General features: G+C 37.3%; 1 protein-coding gene across 1 annotated transcript in view; it reads left to right on the top strand.

Annotated features, from left to right (window-relative positions):
* The first annotated feature begins 11,929 nt into the window (after positions 1-11,929).
* The window catches only part of adarb2 (adenosine deaminase RNA specific B2 (inactive)), a 157,109-nt gene continuing 151,382 nt past the window's right edge, over positions 11,930-17,656 (top strand). Inside the window, exon 1 of the mRNA XM_059524286.1 lies at positions 11,930-12,173. Coding sequence (XP_059380269.1) covers positions 12,101-12,173 — 73 coding nt within the window. The 5' untranslated portion in view covers positions 11,930-12,100. The remainder of the gene's footprint in view (positions 12,174-17,656) is intronic.

Raw genomic sequence — 17,656 nt, 5'->3', positions numbered from 1 at the left:
ATAAACATATTATTTTGAGATAAACAATAAAAACATACAAATAAAAACCTTAAATCAGCATCTTAAAAATCTTTCATTAAAGTTTGGTTTAAAATAGTAATTTATTTTATTTAGAAGAGGGGATACACATATCCCAAACTTGATTTCTTACATTTATGTGTGTGCCTTATTTATTGCAACAAGACTGATAATGCAGAAGTGTGAATAAATTTTAAGAGCTACAGTAGAAGTGATGATTATCAGTCAATAATGGCTCAAATATTGCTCTGTCCCTCAGCAAGCATGTGATTTCTAATGATTTGAAATACTGCAAGCTGTATTTAAGACGTAATGAGGGTGAGTAAATTATGGTCAGATGTGAAGTTTTGCTAGTGTATTTTTATATATTTTTTGACACAGGAGCAATTCAAAGCCTCTAACTTTGTGAGCGTGCAGCTCTTTTGTATATCATGAACACGTGTACTTACCCACTGTGCCACAACTTTGACAGCCCAGAATTTCTATCAGAAACCTTTACACTGTACCTGACAGAAAGCACTAGAAAAGCCCAGACAAACACAAATGCAGTTGTACAGCTCACCTTCACCAGCGCGGGTCGGTCTGATTGGAACTGGCACAGCCGAGGCATTACCGCAGGACTTGCTTTTGCAGTTCTCTGTGCCCTACTGTCATGCTGGATATGTGCTTCAGTAACACCTGACACAAACGGAAGGGAAAAAGCAATTTTACACACTTTAACGACTCATGAAGTCGCCTCATGTCCCCAAGTCTCCGCCTAGCCCTTCCGCTTTCTTGTAAACATAGATATAATTTATTTTTCCCATTCTTTTTGTTTCACCTTTTAACTTTTCCTGTTTTTCTGTGATAAGCTCCACAGACCGGAAATGTGCATAATTAGCCCATTATGAAAGGCCGGTGAGCTGATACACTTCTATGACATTCAGGACACCTGTGTCTGTCTCTATTCTCACACTGGTTTAAATAGAGCTGTTTATTCAGAAAAAGAGCAGCCTGATGAATTTGAAACATGAAAATGTCATAATTCAATTTTTTTCCTTCCCCTGAAGTCCACTAATAATAAAAAAAAGTTTTCATCATCCATCCATCTCCAACTTATTCTTACCATTTGAAGTCTGTAATGCAGAGTACCAAAAAAGCTCATAGTGTTCTATATAGACATGTAAAATGCATGAAAAAGCTTACTGTGCGTTTGTTGTTGTAGTCACATCCTTCTACTTTACTGTAAATTAACTCTGTGTTAAACTGTGACAGGCCAATTTTGGTAGCTCATCTGTTTAAGGAATAGTTCACCCAAAAATGACAGGATGTATATAAGTTTGTGTTTTCATCAAAATATCATCAGCGTGTTATCACTTTCTCACAAGTGGGTCCTCTGCAGTGAATGGGTGCCGTCAGAATGAGAGTCCAAACCACTGATTAAAACATCACGATAATCCAAAAGTAATCCACACCACTCGAAAAGCTGTGTGTCTGAAAGAAATAAAGTCATCATTATGGCGTTTTCACTGCTTAAGACTTTAACTGATAGACTGGAGTGGTGTGGATTACTTGTGGATAGTTGTGATGTTTTTATCAGTTTATGGACTCTCATTCTGACGGCACCCATTCACTGCAGAGGATTCAGCTCTGAAAGTTACAGAATATTTTCATGGAACATCAAAATATATTTTATATTATATATATTTTTTAAAGATTAAGTAAATATTTATTTGTATAAATTAATATTTACTTCCATCTTTATTTGACCCTCTGGCTTTGACACTTGCTATTCTGGTTCTATTCTATCTAACTACCTTTCTAATCTTTTTGTATTCTATTTTCTTTTCATTAATTATGCAATTGTGTGTGTGTGTGTGTGTGTGCGTGCATGCGTGCGTGCGTGCGTGTGTAAAGACCTCTAACACTAGCTTGCTCTGTTCTTTTTTTTATTCTATCTGTTTTCTTTTTATTTATTATATTACTTAAAAGCCCTTGCTACGTGTACTGTGTTAACCTAACTGAGACTTGTTATAGCACTTCTATATCATTGCTCTTTTTGTTGTTTTTGATTGCTTCCACTGTCCTCATCTGTAAGTCGCTTTGGATAAAAGCATCTGCTAAATGAATAAATGAAAATAAATGAAAATAAATGAAAATAAATGAAAATAAATGAAAATAAAAGAAAAATATTTCATAGCAGTTTTCATATTGTTTTAAGATAATTAACAAAAAAGGAGGGGGAAGTCGTGGCCTAATGGTTAGAGAGTCGGACTCCCAATCGAAAGGTTGTGAGTTCGAGTCCCGGGCCGGCAGGAATTGTGGGTGGAGGAAGTGCATGTACAGTTCTCTCTACACCTTCAATACCACGACTTAGATGTCCTTGAGCAAGGCATCGAACCCCCAACTGGTCCCCGGGCGCCGCAGCATAAATGGCTGCCCACTGCTCCGGGTGTGTGCTCACAGTGTGTGTGTGTGTGTGTTCACTGCTCTGTGTGTGTGCATTTCGGATGGGTTAAATGCAGAGCACAAATTCTGAGTATGGGTCACCATGCTTGGCTGAATGTCACTTCACTTCACTTCACTTCAAAAGAACATTCAAAACCTGATTTTAAAATGCAAAACCCTTTTTAAAATGCAACATATAAAAAATAAATAAATGGGTGGAGCTTGATTTGATCTATAAGGCAGTTATTGCATCATTAAAAGTTTAAACATTGACTGAAAAGGGAAGTGGGGATATTTAAGTTTGAATTTAAAAAAGCAAACTGGTCAATTTAAAATCAGCATTTTGATTTGTAACACTCGTTGTTTTCATACTTTAAGATTTACAGCTTTCAGCTCCCATTTGAGCACTCTGGAAAACTTTAAAATGTCCCCGCCAAACCTCGGTGTTGTTCTTGCATAAGAATGGACATTTCTGTCAGGATGAATATATCATCTTCCTCTGTCTTCTTGCAGACATACCTTTGGCACTTCCAGGCTGCAATGTTAAGCACATATTGTGTTCTGTGATGGCCCCAACCCCCACCACAACCCCGGCGACGCCAGCTCCATAATAACAGTCATTTTGAATTAACCTTAGTCCTCCCAGAATGCCCCACTGTCAGTGTGATTATGCTCCGCCTCCACAGCCCCCTGCCACAGGAAGTCAATTGTTTTGTGTTTGTGACCGTGCATATGACTGAATTTATGTGCCTGAGACCAGACAGAATAAGATGTGATATTTCTGCACTGTCAATTTTCCTTCATTCTCCCTTTACTGTCTTTAAATGGCAATATTTTTTATTAAACATAAGTATTGCTATTACACAACATGTGTGCTATGAACATGAATGATAAGCTACCACCATAAACACCCTAAAGCAGCATGACAGCATGTTAAAAATGTACCTGCATACCTTACCAACTACATAGCAACACTATAGGCATGCATAATTAGTGTATTATACATGGCTATGCCAGCAACCAGCCACAACATTGTGACAGTCACTTTTGCATTTTTGTTTGATTTAAATATTTTATAAGTTTTCTGAGTTTGGTTTCTTTGAGCTTAGAGACTGTGACCTGTGAATGTGCTGTTTAGATTTTGAAGATGGAGGGTGAATTTGTGCTTCAGGAGTGTATGTGTGTTTTGCCTATGGACAAGAGGTCTTTGTAGAAGTGTATGTGTGTGTGCATATGTGTGTGGGAAGGGGGTAAGACATCTATGGCGGGCAGATGAAGGCAGATCTTCAGACCCTTCGAAAACCACATGTGAGGCGCCTCAGCACAAGATAAGACCTAATCCCTCCCAGAGAGCCGAAAAGTCAATATCCACACACACACACACACACACACATACACACACCAAAAGAGGCTCCAAATCTTTGTCCATGGTTACACAGTAACTGGCAGAAACGACTACGAATTTTGACCATCACATGGACTAAAGGTTAAAGGATTACAGTAGTTAACTAAAAAAATTAAAACTGTTATTTACACATTCTAAAGTTATTCCAAACCTGTATAACTTTGTTTCCTTCTGGGGAGAACAAAATGAGATATTTCAAAGAATGTTCATGGTGTTACTATAATTACAATTAAAGTGAATGAGAAAAAATGCAACAAAAAGCACACGAAAAAGAGTCCAGAAATTATGTTCCAAGTCAGCTGAAGCCATCTGATAGCTTTGTGCAAAGCACAAACTGCAAATTAAACAATTTGTTGAAGATCTATAAATTCTGTCCATACATTAAAACTTTGTCATTGCAATAAAATTATTCTTAACTGCAATAGTCTTATTTTCTAACTTAGGAATTAAGTTTAGAATATTTTATTTTTCCGAAAACATTCGTAAAGAATGTTCTTGATTTTTTTCCCATTAATTTTTCACAACAGTTCAACTTTAAAAGAATTAAAATTCATGAAAAGAATTTAAATTTTGGATAACGTTAAACTTGGATTAAATCCCCAAAGATAAGATGTTTCAATTCATTTCATGAATCTGTTGGGTTGTTTTATAAATATAAAGCAAATAAATAAATACAAAACAAATAATAATAATAATAATATATAACGTATTCTCAAGTTGACTGTCAGGTGACAAGTGATTATTTAAAAAATAACAAATTAATTACTTAATTAACTCAAATTAATGAGATTAATTAATTAACGTGCACATCATGTGCCGATTAAAGATAAAGTTATTATTAAAGATAATAGCTATCATTGTGTTTAGTAAAAAAAGAAAACACTAAATAGACATTACAAAAAAGTAGCTGAAATATAAGTAGCTTTATATATAAATATATTAATTTAACATACAAAAATAATAGTCAAATATTAAAATATTTAACAAAAATATAATAATAATTATAATACAACTAAAAGTGCCAGTAGGTGGTGGCAAATACCTGTCTTAAGTCAGTTATTTAATCATTTATTCAATTGATTCGTTCAAACAGCTGATTCATTCGGAAACTAAGCAACTGTGTTATATGTTATAATATCACATGCAGCATTCACGCGTATCTGACAGAACCACTGTATTACTTTTAATGTTTATTTTAGCAAATGCTCCGTAAATTCAGATCAACAGCATTCATTTGAAGAGGGTAAACTTTATCACTCGACTGAATCTACACATGCATTTTAGGTGTTCTTGCTCCTTCCAAGCAATAAATGCACATTTTTAATGATTGCTGTAGTGTGTTCATCAACCACTCAGGTAATGTCAATACGACCCATCAGGGGCTGCCAAAATTATATTAAATTTAAAGTATGCATTTAGCAGATGCAAGCGACTTACATTGCATTCAGGCTAACAATTCTTTTACTATCATGTGTTCTCTGGGATTCGAACCCCCAACCTTGCGCTTGTTAACGCAATGCTCTACCAGTTGAGCTACAGGAATCAGCCAGGGCTATAGAAATGCATATAAATTTTTTATATTAAGTAATTCTCCATATTACACGTAGGCTAGCCGTCTTTCTATCCGAACTTACGTCTAGTTTTGACGTCCATTCGGGGGGATCAAGCCTTCTTTAGGCGGGTCAGACCCCTCAACCCCCTCCCCATGCATGATTAATGTTGAAGTTCCATTTTTGTTTGGAAAAGAGCAGCTTGAACATTCAAAAAATAATTCCTTTTGTGTTCAAGATAAAAAATAAAATTAAAAATCATATGGTTTTGGCATGAGATGAGAGTGAGTAAATGATGCCAGGATTTTAATTAAACGGCTACCAATAATGGCTGGAATTCCACTGTCATTTATTATGTTATGATGCTTCATGTTTATGAGAAAGCTGGTGGCAGGCGAGAGTCCTCATCTCCCACATTCTCCTCTCTCGCTCTCTCTGTCTTCCTGTGTTACGCTGCGAGTATATAGAATCTAACGAATGACTAACATTCCCCCGGGGAGAGTGTTAAATAAACAGACCACTAGGCACTCTGACAAAATGGAAATGATCATATCATTAGACATAACGCATCTGTCATAAGAGACAAGACGTTGAATTCACTGCACAATCACAAGGAGTCACACTAAATTTGATTACTGGCTATAAAACACCGCTGCACATTAACAGCCTAATAAAACTGGGCATCTCTCATAACATGCAATGTATTTTATGATTCACAATGCCACTACTGCTGAAAAGTTTCATTTTGATTGGATCATATCAAATTTCCTTGAACAAATTAGGCTTTTCACGTAGCGTAACGTCATGCTTTCCTCACACTGAGCAGAGAACACAAAACATATTGTTTTGATTTTTCCCTTTCCTGTTTTCACAGGATCAGGTGAAGTATGGAGTTCCCAAAAGTGGTAATGACAAAACAAGCAGAAAAATTAAGAGGGAAGAGATTTAAAAAAAGTAAGTAATGTTTAAGAAAAGAGGAAATGTGGACAAAGGGGGAACCACAATTTTTTATCACCTTTTTTTTCTTCATCACATATTTTACTAATCTTCGTAAATTAGATATAATTTGAAAAGTACTCAAAATTCATCATGTGGAAACTGTTATGAAATCAGACTTGTTACTATGGAAATTGTACTTTAAAATATTTTAGCTATTTCCTCCCTCTAGTGGTTGGCGTCAAGTGTCATATTGCAAAGTTTACTGATGTTTCATAATCAAATCTTTTTCTAATCTGACAAAATACATATCGTTGAAAAGGTCTGAGTCTCAAGGTTCCATATTTCATGTATATTTTAATAGAATCTACCAAAGAGCAAAAAACTCTCAATTCTTGATATTTGTTTACATGTCAAGAAACTAGCAAACTTCTTTATTCTTATAAAGGTTCATTTTTCAATTCCTTATTTTGTATTCATCAGTTCCTCAAATATCAACTGAATTGAAATCATGTTACATGTGAATGGAACAAAGCACAAGATACTCCTTTTCTGATATATATATATATATATATATATATACAGATGTAATATTGTGATATAAATTAATATATTTGAGACAGGATAATGCAACAAAAAAATTCTACAGAGTTTGGATGTTATAATTAGTATAACACATAACCTCGCATAACCTCACAGGAATATTTTTTTTTTTTTTTTTTTTTTATCAACTTCAAATTTGGAACATAAGCTATTTAGACATATGCATTTGATTTTATATCAGTTTTAGATTGCAAAATATTTTGAAAATATTTATTTAAAAAAAATAATTCGGTACATTTACAGTAAATTTTTTAAGTTTTTTTTTTAATGCTTTCACTTCAGCAAATTGCCATCTTTGAAAATCACTTACTTTTAACATTTTATTGGTCATCATACATTATGCAATTTACGGTGAAATCTAACCCTAACTGAACCTCTTACTTTTGACAAAAAGCTTTGCCTTGCCCATACTGTAAATCTGGACAAAAGTTGCGTACTGTATTCCAGTTTTTAATTGATTACAGTAGTTGGGGTCCTTAGAGGGCCCAGGCACCCCAGTGGTCAGTCAAGGGGTCATAATAATTACTTTACAGTATACTCCAAGGGCCCTAAAGTGGTCACTGGTCAGCTGTTTACACCAAGGTTCCTAGAGTTATTAGCAGGGAGCTCATGCTCTGTGTGCGCAGGGGCCCGGGGTCCCTAGAGGTCAGCTTGTGCTGTGTGCAGCCCTGAAGGTCATTGTGGTCAGTATACACTGTATGAGCTTAGGTGCCAAAGGGCATAGGAGCCCAGCAGTTTAGTGATTATCTCACACTGAATGCATTAAGGATCCTGGTGTTGTACTGTTTTGGCATCTCAGGTCATGGCCTCTTGTATGTTGTTACTTAAATATGAACACTTTTTTTTTTTTTTTTTTGTAAAACCAGGATTTGCACACATAGGTCTGTCTTGTGCCCCAGTCATTTAACAAAGTTTAGCCCCATGGACAGTGTGATCAAAACTTAGTAAAGTGAAAACTTCCCAGAGCAGTCCAGCCTGTCAACATTAAATTACAATCAATATGAGTCAGACCACATGTGAACATCTACAGTATAAAGCCTTCTGCAGCCTGAAGAAAAAGCTAGAATAGGCTATGATAGCACCTTAACATATAATTGGTATATGAGACAGGGACATTTTATTATTATTATTATTATTATTATTAGTTGTTTTGTTGTTGTTGATGTCACTGTTGTTATTGTCACTGTTATTTTTTTATTTACATTTGTATTTGTTTTATTATTATTATTATTATTATTTGCATCCTAGCGACAACATAGATTGTTTACTTTAATTAATTGAAAGCTGCAGGTTTATCTGTTTTAATCCCTAACAGCAGTTCTTCTATGATCCTGAAAGTATACAGTATGAACACACAAGCAATGGTGTGTTGTTTTCTTTTCTTTTTCTTTTCTTGCAACAACCCTAAGCGCGCAGTTCTTTTCCTGAAGTGCCCATTTGGATTTTGTCCATAAGCCGTAAAATACTTAAAATGAAATGTAGTGCAATGAGGTGTCACAGTGCGTCATGGGAGTGACATATAGACTGATGCCATTTACAGTAAGTACAGGGCAATTGAAGTGAGCACACTGAAGGTCTCATATATGACTGCCACTTTATTTTAAAATATGACAACAACATTAAATCAATGTTCATCATACAGAAGCTTAAAAAACATTATGAAAATTTGTGTTAAAAAGAACTGTCATTCTGTATATTTATTTATTTATTCAGGTTAGTCTGTACTCTTCACTAATGGCCTCAACAATTACATAATAATAATAATTATTATTATTGTTATTATTATTATTATTATTATTTAGGCAAATGCTACTTTACGGATTTACTTTTCCGTCTCAGAATTATAAATTAACTTAATAATAATAATAATAATAATAATAATAATAATCATAATACATTTTGTGTTTGTCACTGATTTTCGCTGCCGTCACATCCTGTTTGGTGAGACAACTTGATGCACACATCCTCTCAGATCTGACCTGAAATCAGTAAATAACTATCTCATCCCTTTTCAGTTTGTGTTGGTCTCAGTTTATTGTCCCTTGTTTACTTGTGCATATAGAAGCACGTCTTCGTGAATAGACGAGCTGTGCACGCACACACACACACACACACACACACACACACACACACACACCCTATGGGGTTATCAGGAGGCAGTTTGCCTTGCCAAATGTTCATTATGTCCCCAGATAGTGGCATTGGCAACTTGTCACCATCATTGATTTCTCTTAAACTGCAATTTACATGGATATTTGTGGGTGTCCTCCAGGCAACCAGTGTCCCCTCAGACCAACCAACACCCTCTCCTATCCATCCATCCACACACACACACACACACACACACACACACAGGTACCCATGCAAACAAACACTTTTCCCCTATAGCCCTCATGGAAATGTTCCAAGCGCACAAAGGAATCTCAAAGTGACTTTTCTGTCAGCAAATATGCCGGCAAGAAACGGATTGTCATCCTGCCCCATGCATGATCTTGTCAGATCCCAGTGCCCAGCCCACCATCTCCCCGCGGTGTGGAGCCAGGTACAGTGTGAGCGCAGAGAGGAGCTCCACCCCCTGCAGTGAGGTAAGCTGAGTATGGAACGGCGAAAGTGCCAAGAAAAAGAGGAGAGGGCTCCAGTCCCCAAATCCAGTCCAGAGCTCCCTCCAGTGCCCATTCCTAGAAAGAGCCCTCCAGTGCTCGCTCCTAGAAAGCGTCCTCAAGTCTCCGCTCTTCCAGAGTGCCATCCTGTTCCCGTGTTCAGACTAGAGGGGGCCCCCGATCCAGAGTTTAACCCGGAATGCCCGGAGGCTCAGAAATGCCCACCCTCCCATCCACTCTTGCCTCATCCACTGCTGTCATCTGGCAGCCCCACTGCTTGCCTTCAGCCCACCATCTATGCAGTGCTATCCACCTACATTACTGTGGCTGGTGTTTTCTTTGACTACTCCTCCAGCCTCTTAGCCCCAGACTCCACCTCGGCCCATTGACCTGTCAGCTCCATCATGGCTCCTAACTCCCTCCTCTCCGCCATGGCCCAGAAGTCCACTAGCTCCGCCAGGCTCCCTCGTCCCTCCGGCTCTGCCTTGGTCTGGCGTCGACCATCCTGCGCCTCGGGACTGAACCCCTCAGGCTTTGCCTCGTCTTTTCGTCCCTATGGCTCCATCAGGCTCCTTCATCCCCTCAGCTCCTCCTCTGTACTCTGTCTCTCTGGCTCCACCACGGCCTCCCGGATCCACACCTTCAGGTCGGTCATCACCGCCATCTGGTCTGCCTAGGACCTCTGGATCCTCCCTGTCGCCCTGGCTCATCTGCTCTCCCTTCATCGGCTCCACCGTGGGTCAACATTATGGCTGTGGCCTGGGTCCAGCTGGGCTCCTCCTACTCCAAACCCCTTCTGTCTCCCCCCTGGCTCCTCCCTCCATCTTCTCCCTGGACTCTGTATGCCGGACTATGTTTCCTCCTGAGCCTCCTCCTTATGGGGGAGGGGGGGGGGACACGGCATGGATCTTAGAAAGTGATTGTTTTTTTGTTTTTTTTTTATTTTGAAAAATTTTGCATTACATCACTTGCTTAGCAGTGGATCCTCTGCAGTGAATGGGTGCCGTCAGAATGAGAGTCCAAACACCAAACACTAATAATCCACACCACTCCAGTCCATCAGTTAACCTTTTGTGAAGTGAAACGCTTTATGTCTTAAAGAAATAAAGTCATCATTAATGTGCTTTAACTTTAAACCATTGTTTCTGGCCAAAATATGAGTTCATGATCTAAAACACATCCTAAACTGAAAAAGTCCATTCGCCGTTGGGATTCACATCAAAATACTCCAACACAGTTGTTTGGAACTGTTTTGGACTGTTTTTGATTGTAAATGGTTTTTGATCTGTGCATATTTCTCTCCTGATTCAGGCGAGATTACCTTTTCACTGGAGAAAGCAATATTGTGAACAGAGGAGCCATATTTTTTTCACAAGCAACAAAGTAAAACAAAAACAAAACATGTTAACAATGGATTTGTTTCTTACAAATATGTTTCTCACTTTACAAGATGTTTACTAATGGACTGGAGTGGTGTGGATGACTTGTGGATTTATTGGGATGTTTTAACCAGCTGTTTGGACTCTCATTCTGACGGCACCCATTCACTGCAGGGGATCCATTGGTTAATAAGTGGTGTTATGTTTCTCCAAATCTGATGAAGAAATAAACTCATCAAAATTTACTCAGAATGGCCTGAGTTAATTTTAACCTTTCTGATTAAATAATAATTATTAATATTATTATTTATTATTTTTAGTTGTTATTATTATTATTATTATTGCTATTATTAAATGCTAATTGACAACAATAGTCTAAGCTATTATGATTTATCCAATATAAAAAGGTAGATTTGCACAGTGCCACTGTAAAATAACTTTCATTAAAAAAGGCTATTTACATTATCACATTATTTAATGATTAGCATATTAATCATAAAACTGGAAGAATGGTCACACTGCTGGATAACACGAATCATCTGGATGACACAAACTTGTCCAAATGCTGTAGTTATATAAAGCAAAAAGGAGAAATTCTCACATTTCTAAGCTAATAATTTGATTTCTAATTTAAACATTTGTATTTTATTGTCCAATCAGAAACATTTTCACTAATTTTCTTAAACTTTTGAGCCTCACTGTGTACTGTAAATTTGCAACTTTTGCTGTCCCAGCCACATCTCACCTCCTGTCTGTCCTCTCATAGGCGCGCATCAGTGCCATAATCAGTGCCATCATCACTCTTTCAGAGATGAAGGCTGAGTTCGCACGGACGCCTGAGATGGGATGGGATGGAGCAGATGGAGGTGTGCCATCGGTCGTGATGTCAGAGCGCAAGGACTCTCATCATTGGCTCTAATTAGAATCTGCGGCAGCAAATAGACACGCGTCCTGCATGATTGGACTCAAAGTGGCTGTTGCCAAAAAGCGCAGAGAGGCGCAGGAGCTCCAGATACGGTCAGACAGGCGAGCAGCACTTTTAGCTTGTTATCGAGATCTTATTAGAAGAGTGTGAGGGGGAATAAAACGCAGCTGATATTCCCGGAGCGTTTCGAGTGCGCAACTGCAGCACGACAACTTCAGAAACATCAAGCAGAACAAGTTCTCCAAAATCTGATCACCATGGCATCGGTCCCCAGCAGCCAAGTCAAATGCAAGTTCAAGAGGAGGAGGAGAAGGAGGTCCAAGCGAAAAGGTAAAGTTTGTTTCGGTCGTAATTGAACGCTTTTCTTCACAAAGCCGAGGTTGCGCGCACGCTGCCTGGTATACACCGCGTTCAGTGGCGGTCATCTCCGCGTAACTGCGCAGTCTGGATGTGTGGACGCGGGTTGGTGTTTGATGCGCGTCGGTCGCGTCGCAGTCGTTCCTCTGTCAAGTTTGTGTAAACATATGACAGCTCGCTTCAGATGCGCACTGATTCACGCTCGCACGAGGAAAGACTCGATCGCGCCGTTTATTTCTCCTGTGCATCCAGTATTTACGGTACTGATATCTGTCCTTGTAACCTCAAATTTAAGATTTGACCTCATTAACGCCCTTCGATTGTAATGTTATACCACGTTTTCAGCCTCGTGTTACCGTTGCATGCGCATTTATGGGATTTTTCTACTACTATGACTAGCCACAGTGAAAACTTAAATGGGGTTTGTTATGAATTCCTTAAGGTGCTATTTCTACCCAGTTTGTACCTGGAAACTTATATAGACGAAATAAATCATAAATGTAGACGTTACAACAAAACATTCTACAGTTTAAACCGTAATTATGTGTAAACGCTCTGTCAAAGTGTTTTATGGCTCTATATCATTTTGTCTAAATTGTGAATGTGAACATATTTTTCTTTTTTAGCACATTAAATATTAAACCGCTAGTGTAAAAAATATCAGTAAATAAAATGATCTGTGACAAACTTCCAGCTACCAAGCTTTATATGGAAATTATGTGAAGTTACAGTATATACCATAAACTGTTTTGTGAGATAACCAAAAATGCACTTTATGCAGTAACATCTGCATTTATTATTAATATGTCAAAGTGAACTTGCCAACATGAGTTTACAGTACAAAATGAAAGTCTTTTTCAAAGGTCAGGTTGTGTAGAAATAGCACCTAAGGTAACAACAGCACGTTTTCACTGTTAATTATTATTATTATTATTATTAACTAGTTATTCTAAATTACCTGCTTTTAATTTAAGTAACAACAACGACAAAAAAAACATTACTGAATTCATCTAAATTAGTTTACTGGTATTTTAATGGTCAGATCATATAGAAATAGCCCCTCAAGGTAATCGATTGGAGCTCCAATGGTACTATTATTTTATTCCTAATAGGTCTAGTATAGTTCTACAAACTAGTATAGAATATATTAAAGTACTCTAAATTAGTTCAGAAAAAATATTTGCATGTATAACATGGCTCTTTTGTTTAACAGTTTAATATTTTTTTAAACAATTATGTTGTCAGCACACAGATTATTATTATTATTATTCAAACGAACAATAATTTAAAGCTATAATTTAAAACTTAGTATTTTTTCGTGTGAAGAAGCAGGAATTTTTAGGGAAATAATTTGCAGCATTTCCATTATCAACTCTGAAATGTCATTATATTGTAATGAGAACAGTGCAGCGTAATGTGATTGAATGACAGCGGGCACGCTTGCTTCTCATCTTACTTTGGTGGCTGGTAATAAATGGAGGTGTGTGACTGTGGGGAGGTTCAGAAACACCTCTGCGTCTGCTGTTGCAGGTTTTGCGCTGCGTCTCACCCCGTCTCCACTTATGGTGTGACCCGAGAGAGGCACGGGCCGTGGGCTGGATGGGCTGATAACGTGACATTGATCAGCCATGTTGCTCGCGGTCAGTCTGTCCGTGTGCCTTTTCGCTGTCAAATAGACACGGATTTGCTTGGAGTTTATTAACGTCTGCATTGCTTGGTTTTGCAAAACTGTTAAACATGTGAACAAACGGTTGTCAATAAATCATTATTATTTTTAAATATAAATATTGAATACCGTGGTTAGGCAGTATGAGACTACAGATCCGTCTCATTGTTCCTGGTTTTGCTTATGAGGACATTGTGATGGAATTACTCTGGTGGCCTGCGGTGTGGAGTCATTTCATGAAGTATCATTAGTGTTGTGCAATACACACTCTGATGTCTGTTGACAACTGCGGCCTGACCTCTAACCCAGAGTATTAATAAACCAAGCAATCGTAAGAACATAGACAATAGTTGTAGTGTAACATCGAGGCAAATATATTTACATAATGCAATCGTAAGAACATAGACAATAGTTGTAGTGTAACATCGAGGCAAATATATTTACATAATGGAAACGACAGAATTGGTCACACAACATTAAGCATTGCGTATAAACATTAGAGGAATGCGTGTGAATGTGAGTGTGTTCGAAGGGCTAATTTATCAGCTGAGCTAATGGGAAATGATGGTGCTGGACAGAAGAGTAGAAACTAGGTACGTAGAAAAACATGCTAGAAAGTGTACGTACTGGTCAGATAATTTCGACCGCCAGATTTTCACAATCATCTTTATCCATTTCATCATCATTATAATAAAAGATTTTCATTTCCACTGGGACAATATACTTTACTCGGGGGAATTCAGACAAAATTAATCACATAAAACCAGATAACGCCAGCAGATTGTTTTAACTTCTCCCATCTAATCTCTCATAATGGAGATGAAAACATAAAGCCGTGTCTCGTTCTAACAAATGCTCATTTTTCTGAAAGCCGAAACAATTCGTTTTATTGTCTTCCTGGCAAATGGGCGCCGTTCCGGGATTATATCGACATGGCATTTGACGGTCTAATCCTCAGCAAATGCTTCAGATTATTACAGAGCATCCAGTGCATTAAAACCTATGTGTATTCAAACGCACATAAGAAGATTTTGCTCCTGATGTGTTTTTTTTTTTTTTTTTTTTGCGCGCCAGTGTAGTGTAGCGGTAATGTTAGCAGAGGTTACTGAGGTAACACGCATACAAACAATAGAGATTAGTCCTCAAAACTGGGACCGTCTCTCTTATTGCTATCAAGTATGTGCTTTTTTAACCTTACATATTTGGTACTCAAATGCTTTTGAACAAGAACGTGTGTGTTGAGGAATTGTAAAGTTGTTTGCTGATAAGTTCAAGGTAAGCAGGTCAAAAGCAAACCGTATTGGTGTAGTATATGAGAAGTATTAAATATTACAGTATTGGATGAGTCAATACATTGGTGCAGAATAACTACATTTAGTTCTGAACTTGTTAAAGGTTAGTGGTTGCTGAAGTGTGTGACTGCCCCGCTGTGGCTCATGGCAGAGGGGGTCGTTCTGTTAGCTGGCTCCGGTGTGAATTAATCACGGCCCAGTTATTTACCCCCCAATCTTTTGGGAAGAGTGTACTGAAACCCTATCCACCATTAGAAAGAAAAAAGTGTTACTTCCAGATAGTCATTTTAATGAAATAAAAGGCCACTTAGGTGTACTTAAGTCCACTTTTATTTAGGTTTAAGATTTGAGTACACCTTTTAAAAAAAATGCACTTTTGAAATATTGTAAATCATTGTTTTAATAATCTTTTATCATGATTTGAAGTACACTTATTTTTTTGTTGATACGTGGTTATGAATTAAACTGTAGTGTGTTATTCATTATTACATTTAGAGTTAATATATATAAAAAAATTATAATATACTAATTTGCTAATTCATCAGTAAAATTTAATTATAAATTTGTGTATGTGAGAGAAATACAACTTATGCTATATATACACCACACATTATATGTTAGTATATCTGTATTGTACGCGTAGTATGAATTGTTTCCATACATTTTTGTCAGTATATTCAGCAATGCACATTAAGCAGATTCCAAAGGCAATAAAAGTAATTCTGGAATTGTGCTGAAATTGTGAAGTCCTATTAAAAAAATGCTCTAGATTTCAGCTAATTGCTTTTAATATGAATTTAAACTATAATGCATTTTAATTTAATTGCAACTAATATAAAATTAAGTTCACACTTAAGTATATTTGTTTAAAGTGTATTGTTTTTATACTTTTGTTACACATATAATATGATTTGACTGAGAGCTGAAATCCTGTTTTTTGTTTGGTTTATTTAAATGGATGTAACAGCCTTGCGTTGGTATCATATTGTCTATGAATGTATCTGCTGCTACTTTTTGCTATGTCTAAGAGTGTGTCCTGGTGTGTGTGGATGTTGACAGACATGTTGTCAGATCGGTGAAGTAATTGCCACACACATCTCGAGCTCCAGAAGGTCGAGCGGTTGCGGCGATGCGGTCAGAGGCCAGCAGAGACTCAAACAGTTCTCCAATGTGGCACATATTCCCCATATATGCCAGTTTGTCTTGTCTTGTTATTACACCTGATTCTACATCGTATTCGTGATTGAAGCAATCGGAGGTGTGTTTAGTTAAACTGCATTGAGCAGTTAATAAGAACAGATTTACACAGCCTTTATTATATCCAAAATAAATATATATAATTGGTTTGAGGATGAAGATTTAGCTCGGGCATAATCCAGACACCCCAAATCGGTTGTACCGGAAAAGGAAACGCTTTTAGCCGTAATCAGATGTAAACACAATTTTTGTCCCGAGCCCTACTTCATTACACTTTCCTCTTTGTGAGCAGTGGTGATAAGGGATTTTTTGGTGAACGCCGGTATAACACTGCTAGCATCTAAGAAGTTAATGAAGGTCGTCACTAGCGTCAACCAGAGACCTGTGTGACGGCAGCGTTTCAATTCACAGACACCTCCCTGATTAAGCGTGAAATATTCCATGGTTTAGGACACGGCGTCCTCCACAGAGCGTTTGGCTGGGAAGGGGAGGGAAAAAAAGATATTAACCCTGAATGGTTTCGGCTTCATCCAGAGGGACTGTCGATAAAATGACCGAAAGAAAGAAATAGCACAACTTTACAAATTAGCATAATTAGTAATTATCTCTTAATAGGCCCTCTTGGCTTTTAAGACTTGCTTCTTGAATTTCTGCTTAAAGTTCACCGAGTGAGAAATAAAAAAAAAAGTAAAAAAATAATGCGTAAATGTCTCAATGCCACACATGAGCTGCTGAGATAACCGTCTAATTGAGGTGAGACCGTCTGTAACATTCACGGGACAGGAAGAACAATCTGGACCTTTAGTATTTAAAAATCATTCTACAACAGTAGTGGTAGATGCTATGTGGCCAACACAGTGATTTAGGTCATTTTATTCCTAAGGTAAAATTTAATTGAATGAAATTGTTTTATATTGTTTGAAATGAGATTCAACATTTTAAATGTGCATTTTTAACCATTCAGGTTGTGATATTAAATGCATATCACCATATGTGATGAGCGTTGACCCTTAATCGTGCTTATCTTTTATATATGTTATTGTTCAGAACTTTAGGGTAAGAGTTTTTGTTTTTGAAAAAAAACAAAACAGGAATACTTTTTATTCATCAAGGATGCATTCGATTGATCAAAAGTGACTTACTGTAAGTTATCGCACAATGTCGGTTTCTTTTTCTTTTGCACTTTTTATTCATCAAGTGAATTAAAAATAAAAAGCATGGGTTTAATATTGTTAATAATGTTTCTTAAACGGCAAATCAGCATAATCGAGTGATTTCTGAAGGATCATGTGACACTGTAG

Source organism: Carassius carassius, chromosome 35, assembly GCF_963082965.1.
Source record: "Carassius carassius chromosome 35, fCarCar2.1, whole genome shotgun sequence".
Taxonomy (NCBI): Eukaryota; Metazoa; Chordata; class Actinopteri; order Cypriniformes; family Cyprinidae; genus Carassius; species Carassius carassius.
Note: the sequence above shows the minus strand (reverse complement) of the source record. Positions and strands in the feature narration are given on the sequence as shown.